This window comes from Oncorhynchus nerka, linkage group LG10, assembly GCF_034236695.1.
Source record: "Oncorhynchus nerka isolate Pitt River linkage group LG10, Oner_Uvic_2.0, whole genome shotgun sequence".
Classification (NCBI taxonomy): Eukaryota; Metazoa; Chordata; class Actinopteri; order Salmoniformes; family Salmonidae; genus Oncorhynchus; species Oncorhynchus nerka.
The window spans coordinates 52,473,893-52,492,882 of NC_088405.1; the positions used below are offsets into that span (position 1 = coordinate 52,473,893).

The 18,990-nt window shown below is 43.7% G+C and overlaps 1 protein-coding gene across 1 annotated transcript; it reads right to left on the bottom strand.

Moving 5' to 3' along the window:
- Nucleotides 1–2,902: 2,902 nt before the first annotated feature.
- Nucleotides 2,903–11,303, bottom strand: LOC115136407 (transgelin-3-like). The gene is made up of 5 exons (XM_029671990.2): nt 11,170–11,303; nt 10,221–10,434; nt 9,789–9,963; nt 4,036–4,138; nt 2,903–3,779 (listed from the first exon to the last, which is right to left on the bottom strand). Exons 2-5 carry the CDS (start codon nt 10,398–10,400, stop codon nt 3,638–3,640), a joined length of 600 nt encoding a protein of 199 aa, XP_029527850.1. The 5' UTR covers nt 10,401–10,434; nt 11,170–11,303; the 3' UTR covers nt 2,903–3,637.
- Between the last annotated feature and the right edge of the window lie 7,687 nt (nt 11,304–18,990).

Genomic DNA, 18,990 nt, shown 5'->3' on the forward strand with positions numbered 1-18,990 from the left:
TTCAAGACCCAATTGCACAGTGCGGGGTTCAGACCCAGGGCCTCAAGCTTAATGATGAGCTTGGAGTGTACCATGGTGTTGAATGATGAGCTATAGTCAATGAATAGCATTCTTATGTCGGTATACCTCTTGTCCAGATGGGATAGGGCAGTGTGATAGCGATTGCATCGTCTGTGGATCTATTGGGGCGGTAGGCAAATTGAAGTGGGTCTAGGGGTGTCAGGTAAGGTCGAGGCGATATGATCCTTGACTAGTTTCTCAAAGCACTCCATGATGACAGAAGTGAGTGCTATGGGGCGATAGTCATTTAGTTCAGTTACCTTTGCCTTCTTGGGTACAGGAACAATGGTGTACATCTTGAAGCATGTGGGGACAGCAGACTGGGATAGGGAGAGATTGAATATGTCCATAAACACTCCAGCCAGCTGGTCTGTGCAGGCTCTGAGGACACAGCTAGGGATGCAGTCTGGGCCGGCAGCCTTGCGAGGGTTAACATGCTTTAATGTCTTACTCACGTCGGCCATTGAGAATGAGAGCCCACAGTCCTTGGTAGCTGGCAATGTCGGTGGCACTGTGTTATCCTCAAAGTGGGCAAAAAAGGTGTTTAGCTTGTCTGGAAGCAAAACGTCGGTGTCCTCGTTAGGGTAGATTTTAATAGTCACAGTGGGTACAGTATCTCCTATAGACTTCCTGAGAAACTCGGTCACTTATCAGTATTCTGTATTCCTCAATGTTATTTTCGGAGGCTACCCGGTCCTTAGCACGGGCACTTCCTGTTTGAGTTAATGCCTATAGGAAGGGAGAAGCAAAATGGAGTCGTGATCAGAGGCCTCATTTATAAACGTTGTGTAGGCACAAAAGAAGGCGTATGAAACTTTATAAGCAAAGGTTGGATTTATAAAAAACAAACTTGATGGGAGAATGTGCGGTCCTCCACGGACACCGGAGAAATAAGAAACTGCGACTCCGATGGCAGAAGGATGAACTCGAGAAACCCTTTGAAATTGATACCTTTGTGTAAAATAATTCCAAATATTACCTCTCACCTATTATATATGAAGAGTTCCTTTGACTGCACAAAAAAAACATGATTGAGGATAAATACAAACGGAGATATCTGTTTTGCAACAACAAAAAACTAAAATATATTGTACTGTTTAATCGGAGTCATATTTCATTTGAACTGTAATTATTAAACAATACCTGCATGTTATGAAATGTATTCTAATGAATAATAAGGTGAACAGTAGGTCAAATTACGTTTAAACTGATGCCGTTTTCGATGTCTCAGTAGGGCAGATACGAGTGCACAGTTTAATATATTGTTATCACATGTTCGTTGCGCAGAACTGTCAATGTGATAATGGCCCTCTGTCATTGTCAGTTACAACCAGCGTAATTACCACACATGAAGGTGTTAAGCAATTGGGTGGCTTTGACAATCAAATGGGTGGGTATTAAAAGGCATGCAATTACAATGCGTAATGACGCACAATGGCTGCTTTGGCACTGTTGGAAGATTTGGCGAATGGAAGAATTCAGAAAGAGCGAATTTTCAAAGACCAGCAAGATTTACTGGCCAATGATGATGAGTGGCGTATAAACCGGTTCCGATTACCAAGAGCTGTTCTCTTGGATCTCTGTGCTGTAGTAGGCCCAGTTTTACAGAGAAGCACCCGCAGAAACCAAGCCGTGCTGACAACTGACAACTCTCGGATTTCTGGCAACCGGCACTTTTCAAAGGGAATTGGCTGACAGGTCAAGGATCTCTCAGCCAAGCTTTAGCCGCGTTATGCCAGACGTGTTAGGAGGTATAACTGGATTGACGCAACTCTACAAAGTTTCTTTACACCGTGGGTGACCAGGCAAATATCAAAGTGCAATTTGCAGCAATGTCCGGTTTCCTAAATAATCGGTGTAATTGCCTGCACTCATGTTGCTATAAGGGCAACGAGTGAGAGTGAATTGACTTTCATTAATCGAAAGCTTTATCATTCCATGAATGTCCAAATCATATGTGATGCGGACATGGTGGTGGCCTGGGTCAACCCATGACTCATTCATATGGAGAAACAGCAGTGTTGGGCGCAGACTTGAGGCTGGAGCTGTCCGTGATGGCTGGCTTCTAGGTACGGATGAGTAATGTAGAAATTCTAAATCAATTGCAATTTCTCTGCTGCAGTGCCTAACCCATTCACTAACCTTACAGGCGACAGTGGATATCCTCACAAGCGGTGGCTGCTCACCCCTTTCGCCAACCCGCAGAGAGGAACTACAATGTGCGCCATTGCCAGGTACGCGCTGTTGTGGCGGGCACCATCGGGCTTCTGAAGGACATATGGCGCTGCCTGGGTTAGAGACCCACTTTGTTGATGATGCTTTTTGTGCATTGCGGTTGAACCAAAATATTATATGTAACAAAGATTTAATTCAATGTAAACAATGAAATATGTATATGAAATTTAGTGAAATAATAATATATGTTGATGCTAATACTATGTACACTATCTAATTACGTTGCAATATAACAATAGCGCACAGATAACTTAATTGGGGAGGATGGACTGGTGGTAATGGCTGGAGCGGAATAAGTGGAATGGTATCAAACATGGTTTCTATGTGTTTGATGCCATTCCATTAGCGCCGTTCCAGCCATTATTATGAGCCGTCCTCCCCTCAGCAGCCTCCACTGCATTAGCCTAATATTCTAAATGCTTTTAGCAATTCATTAAAAAAAATCTCATCACCCTAATAACTATGACATACCCCTCACTATTGTCATTGTTTGCACTAATTGCACTTTTTGTCTACATAACCTACATGACATTACCCTGAAGAAGGCACAATGATGACAAAATATTGGTGCTTCACCCAATAATTTACTGGGAGCTTGTATATAGTGTGCAACTTTATTTATATTTATAGCCTAGAGTGAACTCGTCATTAGGCAGCACTTCTACCAACTTTTTTTGCGCCAACTCATGCTTTTTATAAGACATTTCACACAGTACTCATACATCTGGATACATTAAGTAACATTTTAAAAACATTTAACAAATTAAACAAGAAAAAAGACATATAATTGAAGTACTTCAACAAATATTTCACTTAACATTCAATACTGAACATGAACTTTGTGCATAAAGAAATCATGCAACGAAGGTAGTTATATAAAAAGAAAAATGGCCGTAGTGCATCGCATTCACATTCCGCAGTGTAGTAAAGAATAAGACTACTGGTGCTGTAAATTACCGGAATAAAGAATATTGCACCTTAATACTATCGTGACTATCATTACAATTACTTTTCAAAATAACATTTCTCAGACAATGGCACAGTTGCTGTCATTTCACAATTGTGTTGACAGAAACCTTGAACACCTGTCTGATGCAAAAACATCCACTCTGACAGAAATGACACACCAGACCGTGTAACTGAGTGAAGAAGAGCCACTGTGAGCTCATACAAAGGCTTATTGAAGGACATCATCTGTAATGCCCTGTAATAGTGTTCTGAGACTTTCAGTATAAGGTTACATCTCGGGCCCCTATAGCGAGATCATCAGGGAAACTTCACGTTGCCACTGAGCTAATGAGAGAGCAACTTTGGATTAATTTAGAGGAGCCAAATTACATTTTTACATTATCTGGCGTGGCATGCCGTACCCCCTCATGCCAGACTGAGATGCCCCCGTGTTTCCGCCCATCTGCATGCCAATCAGACTTCGGCCTTGACGCAACTGCTCCTCAGAAAACTCCCGCCGGTTTCCCTGAGCTTTCCTAAAAGCACAGGAGACAAAACGTGATTTACCTGCTGTGATGGATGTTTGTACAGGAGAGATTAAAACTGATACAAGTCAGGAAGGTCTACACCTACAGTAATGATACGTAAAGCAAACAGGTGAGAGGGAGGAGGGGTCAAGTTAAGGCGACTCATTATAAATAGTTCATTTTGGAGTGGTATGTAATAAAGAAATGGACATCATTGCTGTTTTGTACAACTCATTACAAACAGCTATCATGATTGGTTCCTCACCTATGAAACCAATCAGGTTCACCACGATATTGACCATCATCCTTTGTGAGCGCCATACTGCCAAGTGCTGACAAGGTCCCTTGCACGGCAGCCATATCTTTCCCTGTAGTACACAAAATACCAGACAGACATTTCAATACTATATTTGGCCTTTAGTAGGTCAAAGCAAAGTTTATTGGTCGCATACACAGATTTGCAGATGTTATTACAGGTACCAGCGAAATGCTTGTATTTGTAGCTGTAACAGTACAGTAATACCTAGCAATAAAAAAAAAAAATCAAATCATATCAAATCAAATTTTATTTGTCACATACACATGGTTAGCAGATGTTAATGCGAGTGTAGCGAAATGCTTGTGCTTCTAGTTCCGACAATGCAGTGATAACCAACAAGTAATATAACTAACAATTCCAAAACTACTGTCTTATACACAGTGTAAGGGGATAAGGAATATGTACATAAGGATATATGAATGAGTGATGGTACAGAGCAGCATACAGTAGATGGTATCGAGTACAGTATATACATATGAGATGAGTATGTAGACAAAGTAAACAAAGTGGCATAGTTAAAGTGGCTAGTGACATAAGAATGCAGTCGATGATCTAGAGTACAGTATATACATATGCATATGAGATGAATAATGTAGGGTAAGTAACATTATATAAGGTAGCATTGTTTAAAGTGGCTAGTGATATATTTACATCATTTCCCATCAATTCCCATTATTAAAGTGGCTGGAGTTGGGTCAGTGTCAATGACAGTGTGTTGGCAGCAGCCACTCAATGTTAGTGGTGGCTGTTTAACAGTCTGATGGCCTTGAGATAGAAGCTGTTTTTCAGTCTCTCGGTCCCAGCTTTGATGCACCTGTACTGACCTCGCCTTCTGGATGATAGCGGGGTGAACAGGCAGTGGTTCGGGTGGTTGATGTCCTTGATGATCTTTATGGCCTTCCTGTAACATCGGGTGGTGTAGGTGTCCTGGAGGGCAGGTAGTTTGCCCCGGTGATGCGTTGTGCAGACCTCACTACCCTCTGGAGAGCCTTACGGTTGAGGGCGGAGCAGTTGCCGTACCAGGCGGTGATACAGCCCGCCAGGATGCTCTCGATTGTGCATCTGTAGAAGTTTGTGAGTGCTTTTGGTGACAAGCCAAATTTCTTCAGCCTCCTGAGGTTGAAGAGGCGCTGCTGCGCCTTCTTCACGACGCTGTCAGTGTGAGTGGACCAATTCAGTTTGTCTGTGATGTGTATGCCGAGGAACTTAAAACTTGCTACCCTCTCCACTACTGATCCATCGATGTGGATAGGGGGTGTTCCCTCTGCTGTTTCCTGAAGTCCACAATCATCTCCTTAGTTTTGTTGACGTTGAGTGTGAGGTTATTTTCCTGACACCACACTCCGAGGGCCCTCACCTCCTCCCTGTAGGCCGTCTCGTCGTTGTTGGTAATCAAGCCTACCACTGTTGTGTCGTCCGCAAACTTGATGATTGAGTTGGAGGCGTGCATGGCCACGCAGTCGTGGGTGAACAGGGAGTACAGGAGAGGGCTCAGAACGCACCCTTGTGGGGCCCCCGTGTTGAGGATCAGCGGGGAGGAGATGTTGTTGCCTACCCTCACCACCTGTGGGCGGCCCGTCAGGAAGTCCAGTACCCAGTTGCACAGGGCGGGGTCGAGACCCAGGGTCTCGAGCTTGATGACGAGCTTGGAGGGTACTATGGTATTGAATGCCGAGCTGTAGTCGATGAACAGCATTCTCACATAGGTATTCCTCTTGTCCAGGTGGGTTAGGGCAGTGTGCAGTGTGGTTGAGATTGCATCGTCTGTGGACCTATTTGGGCGGTAAGCAAATTGGAGTGGGTCTAGGGTGTCAGGTAGGGTGGAGGTGATATGGTCCTTGACTAGTCTCTCAAAGCACTTCATGATGACGGAAGTGAGTGCTACGGGCGGTAGTCGTTTAGCTCAGTTACCTTAGCTTTCTTGGGAACAGGAACAATGGTGGCCCTCTTGAAGCATGTGGGAACAGCAGACTGGTATAGGGATTGATTGAATATGTCCGTAAACACACCGGCCAGCTGGTCTGCGCATGCTCTGAGGGCGCGGCTGGGGATGCCGTTTGGGCCTGCAGCCTTACGAGGGTTAACACGTTTAAATGTCTTACTCACCTCGGCTGCAGTGAAGGAGAGACCGCATGTTTTCGTTGCAGGCCGTGTCAGTGGCACTGTATTGTCCTCAAAGCGGGCAAAAAAGTTATTTAGTCTGCCTGGGAGCAAGACATCCTGGTCTGTGACTGGGCTGGGTTTCTTCTTGTAGTCCGTGATTGACTGTAGACCCTGCCACATGCCTCTTGTGTCTGAGCCATTGAATTGAGATTCCACTTTGTCTCTGTACTGACGCTTAGCTTGTTTAATAGCCTTGCGGAGGGAATAGCTGCATTGTTTATATTCGGACATATTACCAGACACCTTGCCCTGATTAAAAGCAGTGGTTCGCGCTTTCAGTTTCACGCGAATGCTGCCATCAATCCACGGTTTCTGGTTTGGGAATGTTTTTATCGTTGCTATGGGAACGACATCTTCGACGCACGTTCTAATGAACTCGCACACCGAATCAGCGTATTCGTCAATATTTCCATCTGACGCAATACGAAACATGTCCCAGTCCACGTGATGGAAGCAGTCTTGGAGTGTGGAGTCAGCTTGGTCTGACCAGCGTTGGACAGACCTCAGCGTGGGAGCCTCTTGTTTTAGTTTCTGCCTGTAGGCAGGGATCAGCAAAATGGAGTCGTGGTCAGCTTTTCCGAAAGGGGGCGGGGCAGGGCCTTATATGCGTCGCGGAAGTTAGAGTAACAATGATCCAAGGTTTTACCACCCCTGGTTGCGCAATCGATATGCTGGTAAAATTTAGGGAGTCTTGTTTTCAGATTAGCTTTGTTAAAATCCCCAGCTACAATGAATGCAGCCTCCGGATAAATGGTTTCCAGTTTGCAAAGAGTTAAATAAAGTTAGTTCAGAGCCATCGATGTGTCTGCTTGGGGGGGGATATATACGGCTGTGATTATAATCGAGGAGAATTTTCTTGGAAGATAATGCGGTCTACATTTGATTGTGAGGAATTCTAAATCAGGTGAACAGAAGGATTTGAGTTCCTGTATGTTTCCTTCATCACACCATGTCTCGTTAGTCATGAGGCATACGCCCCCGCCACTCTTCTTACCAGAAAGATGTTTGTTTCTGTCGGCGCGATGCGTGGAGAAACCCGTTGGCTGCACCGCATCGGATAGCGTCTTCCCAGTAAGCCATGTTTCTGTGAAGCAGAGAACGTTGCAGTCTCTGATGTCCCTCTGGAATGCTACCCTTGCTCGGATTTCGTCAACCTTGTTGTCAAGAGACTGGACATTGGCAAGAAGAATGCTGGGGAGTGGTGCGCGATGTGCCCTTTTTCGGAGTCTGACCAGAACACCGCCTCGTTTCCCTCTTTTTCGGAGTCGTTTCCTTGGGTCGCTGCATGCGATCCATTCCGTTGTCCTGTTTGTAAGGTAGAACACCGGATCCGCGTCGCGGAAAACATATTCTTGGTCGTACTGATGGTGAGTTGGCGCTGATCTTATATTCAGTAGTTCTTCTCGACTGTATGTAATGAAACCTAAGATGACCTGGGGTACTAATGTAAGAAATAACATGTAAAAAAACAAAAAACTGCATAGTTTCCTAGGAACGCGAAGCGAGGCGGCCATCTCAGTCGGCGCCTCGTTTTTGACCCCCTCCACTGTGGCTCTGTCAATGTGGATGGGGGTGTGCTCTCTCTGCAGTCTCAAGTAGTCCATGTTGTTCCCTCAACATGGACCTCTTTTTTTAGACAGAGTTCCTCTGTCTAGTGTCTGTGTTCTTTTGCCCATTTTGATCTTTTATTTTTATTGGCCAGTCTGAGAGATGGATTTTTCTTTGCAACTCTGCCTAGAAGGCCAGCATCCAGGAGTCGCCTCTTAACATTGAGATTGGTGTTTTGCGGGTACTATTTAATGAAGCTTCCAGTTGAGGACTTGTGAGGCGTCTGTTTCTCAAACTAGACACTCTAATGTACTTGTCCTCTTGCTCAGTTGTGTCCTGGGGCCTCCCACTCTTTCTATTCTGGTTAGGGACAGTTTGTGCTGTTCTGTGAAGGGAGTAGTACACAGCGTTGTACCAGATCTTCAGTTTCTTGGCTATTGCTCGCATGGAATAGCCTTCATTTCTCAGAACAAGAATAGACTGATGAGTTTCAGAAGAAAGTTCTTTGTTTCTGGCCATTTTGAGCCTGTAATTGAACCCACAAATGCTGATGCTCCAGATACTCAACTAGTCTAAAGAAGGCCAGTTTTATTGCTTCTTTAATCAGGACAATTTTTCAGCTGTGCTAACATAATTGCAAAGGGTTTCATAATGATCAATGATAGCCTTTTAAAATGATAGCCTTTAAAATGATAAACTTAAATTAGCTAACACAACATGCCATTGGAACACAGGAGTGATGGTTGCTGATAATGGGAGTCTGTACGCCTATGTAGATATTCCATTCCAATATCCGTTTCCAGCTACAATAGTCATTTACAACATTAACAATGTCTACACTGTATTTCTGATCAATATGATGTTATTTTAATGGACAAAGAAATGTGCTTTTCTTTCAAAAACAAGGACACCAAACTTTTGAACGGTAGTGTAAACATGATTAAAGTGACCAGTGTTCTTCAATGAGTCAATATCCGGAGACACCTGAAACCCCACCTCTTTAAGGAATACCTAGGATAGGATAGTTTCTCACCCCCCTCCCCTGAAAAGATTTAGATGCACTACTGTTCCACTGGAGGTCATAAGGTGAATGCACCAATTTGTAAGTCGCTCTGGATAAGAGCGTCTGCTAAATGACTTAAATGTAAATGTAAATGTTCAATGACTATGGACATAGGGCAGTAGTTTCTAAGGTGCAGGGTAGAGTACCGGGTGTTAGCCGGCTATTAAGAGTGACTAAGGTTCAGGGCAGGGTACTGGATGGAGGCCGACTAGTGGTGACTGTTTAACAGTCTGATGGCCTGGAGATAGAAGCTGTTTTCTCAGTCTTTCATCGCAGCTTTGATACACCTGTGCTGTCTCCGCCTTCTAGATAGATGGTAGAGGGGTGAAAAGGCAGTGGGGAGGGTGGCTGAGGTCTTTAATGATCTTCATAGCTGACCTGTGACATCGGGTGATGTCCTGGAGGGCAGGCAGTGTGCCCCCGGTGATGCGTTGGGCTGACTGCATCACCGTCTGGAGAGCCCTGTGTTTGCGGACAGTGCAATTGCCATACCAGGCGGTGATACAGCCCGACAGGATACGCTCAATGATGCATCTGTAGAAGTTTGTGAGGGTCTTAGGAGCCAAGACAAATGTATTGATTCTCCTGAGGTTGAGGAGGTGCTGTTGATCTTTCTTCACCACGCTGTCTATGTGAAGGGACCGTTTTAGTTCGTCAGTGATGTGCACGCAGAGGAAATGTACGTTTTTGACCCCCTCCACTGTGGCTCTGTCAATGTGGATGGGGGTGTGCTCTCTCTGCAGTCTCAAGTAGTCCATGTTGTTCCCTCATTGGTTATAAAAATGTATGATTTGACAAATGAATCCTTTCCAGGAAGGTATATTATATTGAAAGGCTATATTCACATACATGGCACATACCTGAAGTTATCTATCATAAGGACTAACCAATTGCTGCATGTGAGTGTAAGGTGGAAGAGCTGTACCTTCCCATAGGTCCACGGTCTGGAAAAGGTCCCCGGAATTCACCCCATAAGCTTCAGCTGACTGCAGGAACTGAGAGATCTTCTCCATCTGCTTGAAGACCATCTTTGTCTCTTGGATCTTCTTTATGGGTTCTTGACCAGGGGGATAGAGGCTGTTAATGAGCCTGCAAAGAATCTGCAACGAGAGATGAAATAATGGAGTGACAGATTAGAACAGGCCTACACCCACCTAGCATTAGAGGTGGCAGTGGTTGGTGGCTTTGAGGACCAGGAGAAGAAACCCCATAATTACAAAGGCTATCAAATATCGTCTATTATGATAATGGTGAATTAGAGTCTGAGATGATCTGTATATGTGTTTTAAGAGTTAGGTTTAGAATAATGAAAACATGCATAAGGTTACATCAACCAGAGTTTGTGTCAGAGACTCACTGTTCCATCCTTGAGCCAGCTCTGGAAGTTTAGTCTCCCAGACTCTGGTCGTTCTATGCCCCCCTCAACCTGCAAGATGATCCAGTCCACCAGTCTGGCCTCCAGGTCCAGAGTATACTTCTGGTCTATCTTCTCCTGAACCTCCCTACTCAGCCCGTAACTGGGTCCTCTGTTTGCCATGGCTTCCAGAGTTCGAGCTCTTCCAAGAGAGTGACTGCAAGGAAAGGGTGCAATTGAACAAATATAACATCTCTTCAACCTTTCTGTAAAATTAGAAGCAAAATGTCTTATTGTGGGTAAATTAATCCATAACTTTTGAACTGCAGTCTATAGTAGTTTGAGGATGTGTGTCGCTGGAGACATGCACTATTTCACTGCTGTCTGTTAATTATTTGTATTCGTCTGCCCTGGGCTTTCATTTCTGATGTCATATGTATATTTAGGTACGGGCCTCTGACTTCAAGGATACGCAGTCATAAAGTTCAGCAATTTTTTTCATATATTCGGACACCTCTAGTTTCACATTGCAATCTTCATAATTTAATTTGTTTTAACCGTGTGGATGATACTTCCCTCGAAAAAAAATCAAGGGAAATATGATCGACATTTCAGATAGTCTACGTAGTCCTCCTGTGATGCGCGCGTTGTCACTCTCCACTGGATGGCATCCAGAGATTGATTTATGAAACGCCATAATATACTTGCTTGCATAGACGAAAGAAAAAATACAAATGGATCAGCCAAAAATAAGTCCCTCTCATTCTATCGAGTTAGGGAAATAACGTAGGCTAAACGGCCTGGATTAACTCCCTCCAGGGAAAATCCTGCTAGTGCAAGTGCATGCAATATGACAGCATTTATTATAGCGTTCGCAATTACATCTAGGCCCATTCCTTATTGTCAGCTTCCGTCTCTGCACATTATTTTCCCATTTCAGTCATTTACTTACGAATTTTCAATTTATGTACGGTCAGGCTTCGTTCCGTTCCTGGTCGTTAGTCCCACTCTGGAGTCACATGCTGTTAAAACTGGACATCTTGAGGAGTGCAGTACCAACCTCAACATCCGTACTCAGCATCCGTTCTCTGACTCCCAACAGCTTTCAGTGCCACGAGAGTCAGTTGATGCCGCTGCGCCTTCGCGCCTCCAATAGGGGATGGAGCCTACTATCCGGATGAATTCATGGCCAAAGGGGAGAAACGTCAATATCCAGTGGTAATGTCCAGGAACTTTACCCTTCAAATAGTTTACTAGGAGTTCATTCCAATTATTTCATTAATATAATGTAGCATTACATGATTTGTAGATAGTCAAATGAATGGGTAAAGAAGGGCCTATGGTTGATATTTGTGATGTGTGCTTTCTCTATATTCATCAATATTGATCAGTTGTTTTATTCACAAGGCATTTGAATAAAGGCATACAGTGCCTTCAGAAAGTATTCACACCCCTAGACTTTTTCCACATGATTTTGTGTTACAGCCTGAATTTTAAATTGGTCTACATAGTCCTCCTGTGAGGTCCCTGGAATTCACCCTATAAGCTTCTGCTGACTGGTTTTTACTGGTTTTTACCAATGTTAAACATTTTCTTCCAATTTGACAGAGTATTTTGTGTCGATCATTGACAAACAGTTTTTTTTTTAATTTTTTTTTTTACAATTACAGAAATGTTAATCCCACCTTGTACCACAAAACGTGGAAAAGGTCCAGGGGTGTGAAGACTTCCTGAAGGCACTAGCAAGTAGACTTACACCTCAACTCTGTTTATTATTCGTATACAATAGTTTATATTCTTACATGCATTTCACAAAGTTACAGTAGCCCATGTTATATGAAACATTGTCCATGCAAAAAACGAATCATGCACATGCAAAAATGTAATATGCATTTTCCATTTTTAAATGTTTCTTTGGACAGAATAAGGATAGTACATCATGCAATCACACTCTTACATCATGCAATCACACTCTTACATCATGCAATCACACTCTTACATCATGCAATCACACTCTTACATCATGCAATCACACTCTTACATCAAGGAGAGCACTGTAGAGAAAGCACATTTAGCTAAGTGATTGTAGTCGTCCAACCCCACTGAGATGTTGATGATTTTTATCCCATGATACTGTGGCTGTTGAGCATCTCCACAGTTCCTCTACTGACCATCTGTCACCGTCTGCCTGTCAAGGTGAGAACGGGCATTCCGCATTATCTCCATATAGAGCCTGTTGTTTTCACTGGAAATGCATGCAATCAGACTTATTTAAAAACACGTCAATAGCTGAGTTTACACATTACCGGTATGTAAGCTGTGCTCTTTGTTAAATGCTTTTAGTGCCATTGCCGCTATCTATGGTAACAGTTGTCTTAATAGGCTCACATAGCCACAGAGTGGTCGAACATCAGGTGTCCCATATCCATGAAATACTGAGCATCTGTTTGGAGAGCTGTCCAGTACTCATTGGCCTTGGGTAGAGAGAGTAATAATATCATGTGCATGCAAACAAACGCATACATTTACACAGGTAGAAAGCCTGGACTTGTCTAAATCAATACAAAATTCTAAAATCATACATAAAATACACTGGTAGATGTGGCACCTTTTTTCAATAGTGTAACCCCACTGGTTCTTAGAGTGGTTGGGATCCCAGTATCCCGATTGTCTCTTCAGTCTGATGAATCGCTTTGCTTCCTCTTCCTTCATGAATGGAGCAGCGAAAACTCCTGTTCAAAATGTTAGTTTTGCACTTTCCTGTTCAATAATTTATTAAATACAGTATCCTTGAGATTGCTGCAGACCAGCCATTTTAAAATGTACCAAAACATTTTATATACACACTTACCACTGAGGGCAAAACTAATCCAGATTTTCATGTTTCTGACCTGATGAAATAAGATATTAATACAGTTGTGTAAACCACTAAAACAAAATGTGTTTTGTTGCAGGTAACACAGCTACTCTCATTAGTATTGAGTCTACTTTTTCACCTGTAACTGCATGGATCACTTACCATCTCGTTCTGTTAGGTGACCTAAACTGGGATATGCTTAACACCCCGGCAAGTCCTACAATCTAAGATAGATGCCCTCAATCTCACACAAATTATCAATGAACCCACCGGGTACAACCCTAAATCCGTAAACATGGGCACCCTCATAGATATTATCCTGACCAACTTGCTCTCCAAAAACACCTGTTTTCAATCAGGATCTCAGCGATCACTGCCTCATAGCCTGCATCCACTATGGGTCCGCGGTCAAATGACCAACCCTCATCACTGTCAAACGCTCCCTAAAACACTTCTGCGATCAGGCCTTTACATTTTTTATTTTTATTTAAAAATATATATTTTTACCCCCTTTTTCTCTCCAATTTCGTTGTATCCAATTGTTAGTCTTGTCTTGTCTCATCGCTACAACTCCCGTACGGGCACGGGAGAGACGAAGGTCGAGAGTCATGCGTCCTCCGAAACACAACCCAACCAAGCCGCACTGCTTCTTAACACAGCGCGCATCCAACCCGGAAGCCAGCCGCAGCAATGTGTCGGCGGAAACACTGTGCACCTAGCGACATGGTTAGCGTGCACTGTGCCCGGCCCGCCAGAGGAGTCGCTAGTGCGCGATGAGACAAGGATATCCCTACCTGCCAAACCCTCCCTAACCTGGACGACGCTAGGCCAATTGTGCGTCGCCCCATGGACCTCCCGGTCACGGCCGGCTACGACAAAGCCTGGGCTCGAACCCAGAGTGTCTGGTGGCACAGAGATGGCGATGCAGTGCCTTAGACCACTGCGCCACCCGGGAGGCCAGCGATCAGACCTTTCTAATCGACCTGGCCTGGGTATCCTGGAAGGATATTGACCTCATCCCGTCAGTAGAGGATGCCTGGTCAGTCTTTAAAAGTAATTTCCTCACCATCTTAAATAAGCATGCCCCTTTCAAAAAATGTAGAACTAAGAACAGATATAGCCCTTGGTTCACTCCAGACCTGACTGCCCTCGACCAGCACAAAAACATCCTGTGGCGGACTGCACTAGCATCGAATAGTCCCCGCGACATGCAACTTTTCAGGGAAGTCAGGAACCAATACACTCAGTCAGTTAGGAAAGCAAAGGCCAGCTTTTTCAAACAGAAATTTGCATCCTGTAGCTCTAACTCCAAAACGTTTTGGGACACTGTAAAACCCATGAATAATACGAGCACCTCCTCCCAGCTGCACACTGCACTGAGGCTAGGAAACACTGTCACCACCGATAAATCCACGATTATCAAGAATTTCAATAAGCATTTCTCTACGGCTGGCCATGCTTCTGGCCATCCTCCTGGCTACCCCAACCCCGGCCAACTGCTCTGCATGCCCTGCACCTACTTTCCCTGCAGCTACTTTCCCAAGCTTCCCCAGCTTCTTCTTCACCCAAATCCAGATAGCAGTTGTTCTGAAAGAGCTGCAAAACCTGGACCCGTACAAATAAAAACTATATGCCGCCATTGTTGCAACCCCTATTACCAGTCTGTTCAACCTCTTTCGCATCGTCCGAGATTCCTAAAGATTAGAAAGCTGCCGCGGCAACCCCCCTCTTCAAAGGGGGTGACATTCTAGACCCAAACTGTTACAGAACTATATCCATCTTGCCCTGCCTTTCTAAAGTCTTCGAAAGCCAAGTTAACAAACAGATCACTGACCATTTCGAATCGACTCTGTCAATCACCGTATTCTTATCGGCAGACTCAACAGCCTTGGTTTCTCAAATGACTGCCTCGCCTGATTCACCAACTACTTCTCAGATAGAGTTCAGTGTGTCAAATCGGAGGGCCTGTTGTCCAGACCTCTGGTAGTCTCTATGGTGGTGCCACGGGGTTAAATTCTCGCGCCAACTCTTTTCTCTGTATATATCAACAATGTCGCTCTTGCTACGGGTGATTCCTTGATCCACCTTTACGCAGACAACACCATTCTGAATACATCTGGCACTTCTTTGGACACTTAACAAACCTCCACACATACACAGTTGAAGTCAAAAGTTTACAAACACTTAAATCTCGTTTTTCAACCACTCCACACATTTCTCGTTTACGAACTAAAGTTTTGGCAAGTCGGTTGGGACATCTACTTTGTGCATGACACAATTCATTTTTCCAACAATTATTTACAAACAGTTTATTTCACTTATAGTTCACTGTATCACAATTCCAGTGGGTCAGAATTTTACTTACACAAAGTTGACTGTGCCTTTAAACAGCGTGGGGAATTCCAGAAAATGATGTCATGGCTTTAGAAGCTTCTGATAGGATAATTGACATCATTTGAGTCAACTGGAGGTGTACCTGTGGATGTATTTCAAGACCTACCTTCAAACTCTGCCTCTTTGCTTGACATCATGGGAAAATCAAAAGAAATCAGGCAATACCTCAGAAAAAAAATTGTAGACAATTTCCAAACACCTGAAGGTACCACGTTCTTCTGTACAAACAATAGTACGCAAGTATAAACACCATGGGACCACACATCCGTCATACTGCTCAGAAAGGAGACGCAATCGGTCTCCTAGAGATGAACGTACTTTGGTGCAAAAAGTGTAAATCAATCCCAGAACAGCAGCAAATGACCTTGTGAAGATGCTGGAGGAAACAGGTACGAAAGTATCTATATCCGCAGTAAAATGAGTCCTATATCGACATAAAATGAAAGGCAGCTCAGCAAAGAAGAAGCCACTGCTCCAAAACCGCCATAAAAAAGCCCAACTACGGTTTGCAACTGCACATGGGGACAAAGATTGTACTTTTTGGAGAAATGTCCTCTGGTCTGATGAAACAAAAATGGAACTGTTTGGCCATAATGACCATCGTTATGTTTGGAGGAAAAAGGGGGAGGCTTGCAAGCCGAAGAACACCATCCCAACTGTGAAGTATGAGGGTGGCAGCATCATGTTGTGGGGATGCTTTGCTGCAGGAGGGACTGGTGCACTTCACAAAATAGATGGCATCATGATGGGGGAAAATTATGTGGATATATTGAAGCAACATCTCAAGACATCAGTCAGGAAGTTAAAGTTTGTTTGCAAATGGGTCTTCCAAATGGACAATGACCCCAAGAATACTTCCAAAGTTGTGGCCAAATGGCTTAAGAACAACAAAGTTAAGGTATTGGAGTGGCCATCACAATGCCCCCGACCTCAATCCTATAGAAAATGTGTGGGCAGAACTGAAAAAGCATGTGCGAGCAAGGAGGTCTACAAACCTGACTCAGTTACACCAGCTCTGTCAGGAGGAATGGGCCAAAACTCTCCCAACTTATTGTGGGAAGCTTGTGGAAGGCTACCAGAAACGTTTGACCCAAGTTAAACAATTTATAGCCAATGCTACCAAATACTAATTGAGTGTATGTAAACTTCTGACCCATTGGGAATGTGAGTTGACACCTACTCATTCAAGGATTTTTCTATATTTGTACTATTTTCTACATTGTAGAATAATACTGCAGACATCAACACATGGAATCATGTAGTAACCAAACGTGTTAAAAATATATATATATATATATATTTTAGATTTTTCAAAATAGCCACCCTTTGCCTTGACGACAGCTTTGCACACTCTTGGCATTCTCTTAACCAGCTTCACCTGGAATGGTTTTCCTTTCCAAGTCTTGAAGGAGTTACCACATATGCTGGTAGCCATGTTGGTTAAGTGTGCCTTGAATTCTAAAGAAATCACAGACGGTGTCACCAGCAAAGCACCCCCACACCTCCTCCATGCTTCACAGTGGGAATCACACATTTTTTAGATCATCCATTCACCTACTCTGCGTCTCACAAAGACACAACGGTTGGAACCAAAAATATTACATTTGGACTCATCAGACCAAAGGACAGATTTCCACCGGTCTAATGTCCATTGCTCATGTTTCTTGGTGTCCTTTGGTAGTGGTTTTCTTTGCAGCAATTCAACCATGAAGGCCTGATTCACACAGTCTCTGAACAGTTGATGTTGAGATGTGTCTGCTACTTGGAACTCTATGAAGCAGTTATTTGGACTGCAATTTCTGAGGCTGGTAACTCTAATGAACGTATCCTCTGCAGCAGAAGTAACTCTGGGTCTTCCTTTCCTGTGGCGATCCTCATGAGAGCCAATTTCATCATAGCACTTGAAGAAATTTTCAAAGTTCTTTAAATGGTCCGGATTGACTGACCATTCTCTTTGCTTATTTGAGCTGTTCTTGCTATAATATAGACTTGGTATTTTACCAAATAGGCCTATCTTCTGTATACCACCCCTACCTTGTCAAAACACAACTGATTGACTCAAACACATTGAGGAAAGAAATTCTACAAATTAACTTACCAAGGCACACCTGGTAATTGAAATGCATTCCAGGTGACTACTGGTTGAGAGAATGCCAAGTGTGCAAAGCTGTCAGAGGCAAATGGTGGCTCAAACATAAATCAAAATATATTTTTAACACTTTTGGTTACATGGTTCTATATATGTGATATGTCTTCACTATTATGCTACAATGTAGAAAATAGTGGAATGAGTAGATTTGTACAAACTTGACAGGTACTGTAAGTATTCAGACCCAATAGTCAGTACTTTGTGTAGGCACCTTTGGCAGCGATTACAGCCTTGAATCTGCTTGAGTATGACTAAGTTTAGCACACCTGTATTTGGGGAGTTTCTCCCATTCTTCTCTGCAGATCCTCTCAAACTCGGTCAGGTTGGATGGGGAGCATTGCTGCACAGCCATTTTCAGGTCTCTCCAGAGATGTTCAGGGAGACATTCAGAGACATGTCCCGAAGCCACTCCTGCATTGTCTTGGCTGTGTGCTTAGGGTTGTTGTCCTTCTGGAAGGTTCTCCCATCTCCACAGAGGAACTCTGGAGCTCTGTCAAAGTGACCATCGGGTTCTTGGTCACCTCCCTGACCAAGGCCCTTCTCCCCCGATTGCTTAGTTTGGCTGGGCAACCAGCTCTAGGACGTCTTGGTGGTTCTAAACTTCTTCCATTTAAGAATGGAAGCCACTGTGTTCCTGGGGACCTTCAATGCTGCACATTTTTTTGGTACACTTCCTCAGATCTGTGCCTCGACACAATCCTGTCTCGGAGCTCTACGGACAATTCCTTTGACCTCATGGCTTGGTTTTTACTGACATGAACTGCCAACTGTGGGACATTAGACAGGTGTGCTACTTTCCAAATCATGTCCAATCAAGTTCTAGAAACCTCAAGGACAAAAGGAAAGGGTCTAAATACTTAAATAAGGTATAGTTTATACACACACACAAAAACAGCACTTTGTCATTATGGGGTATTGTGTGTAGATTGCTGAGATTTCTATTTAAATCAGTTTAGGAATAAGGCTGTAACGTAACAAAATGTGTAAAAAGTCAAGGGGTCTGAATAGTTTCCAAATACACTGTGTGCCAGAGGGTGTGAATGGGCAAAACAAAATATTTAAGTGCCTTTGAACGGGGTACGGTAGTAGGTGCCAGGGGCACCGGTTTGTGTCAAGAACTGCAACGCTGCTGGGTTTTTGACGTTTGTGTGCATCAAGAACGGTCAACCACCCAAAGGACATCCAGCTAACTTGACAACTGTGGGAAGCATTGAAGTCATCAATGGAGGCCAGCATATCTTCGGAACACTTGACACACCTTATAGAGTTCATGCCCCGATGAATTTAAACTGTTCTGAGGGCAAAAGGGGAGGGTGGGTGCAACTAAATATTAGGAAGGTGTTCCTAATGTTTGGTATACTCAGTGTATATGT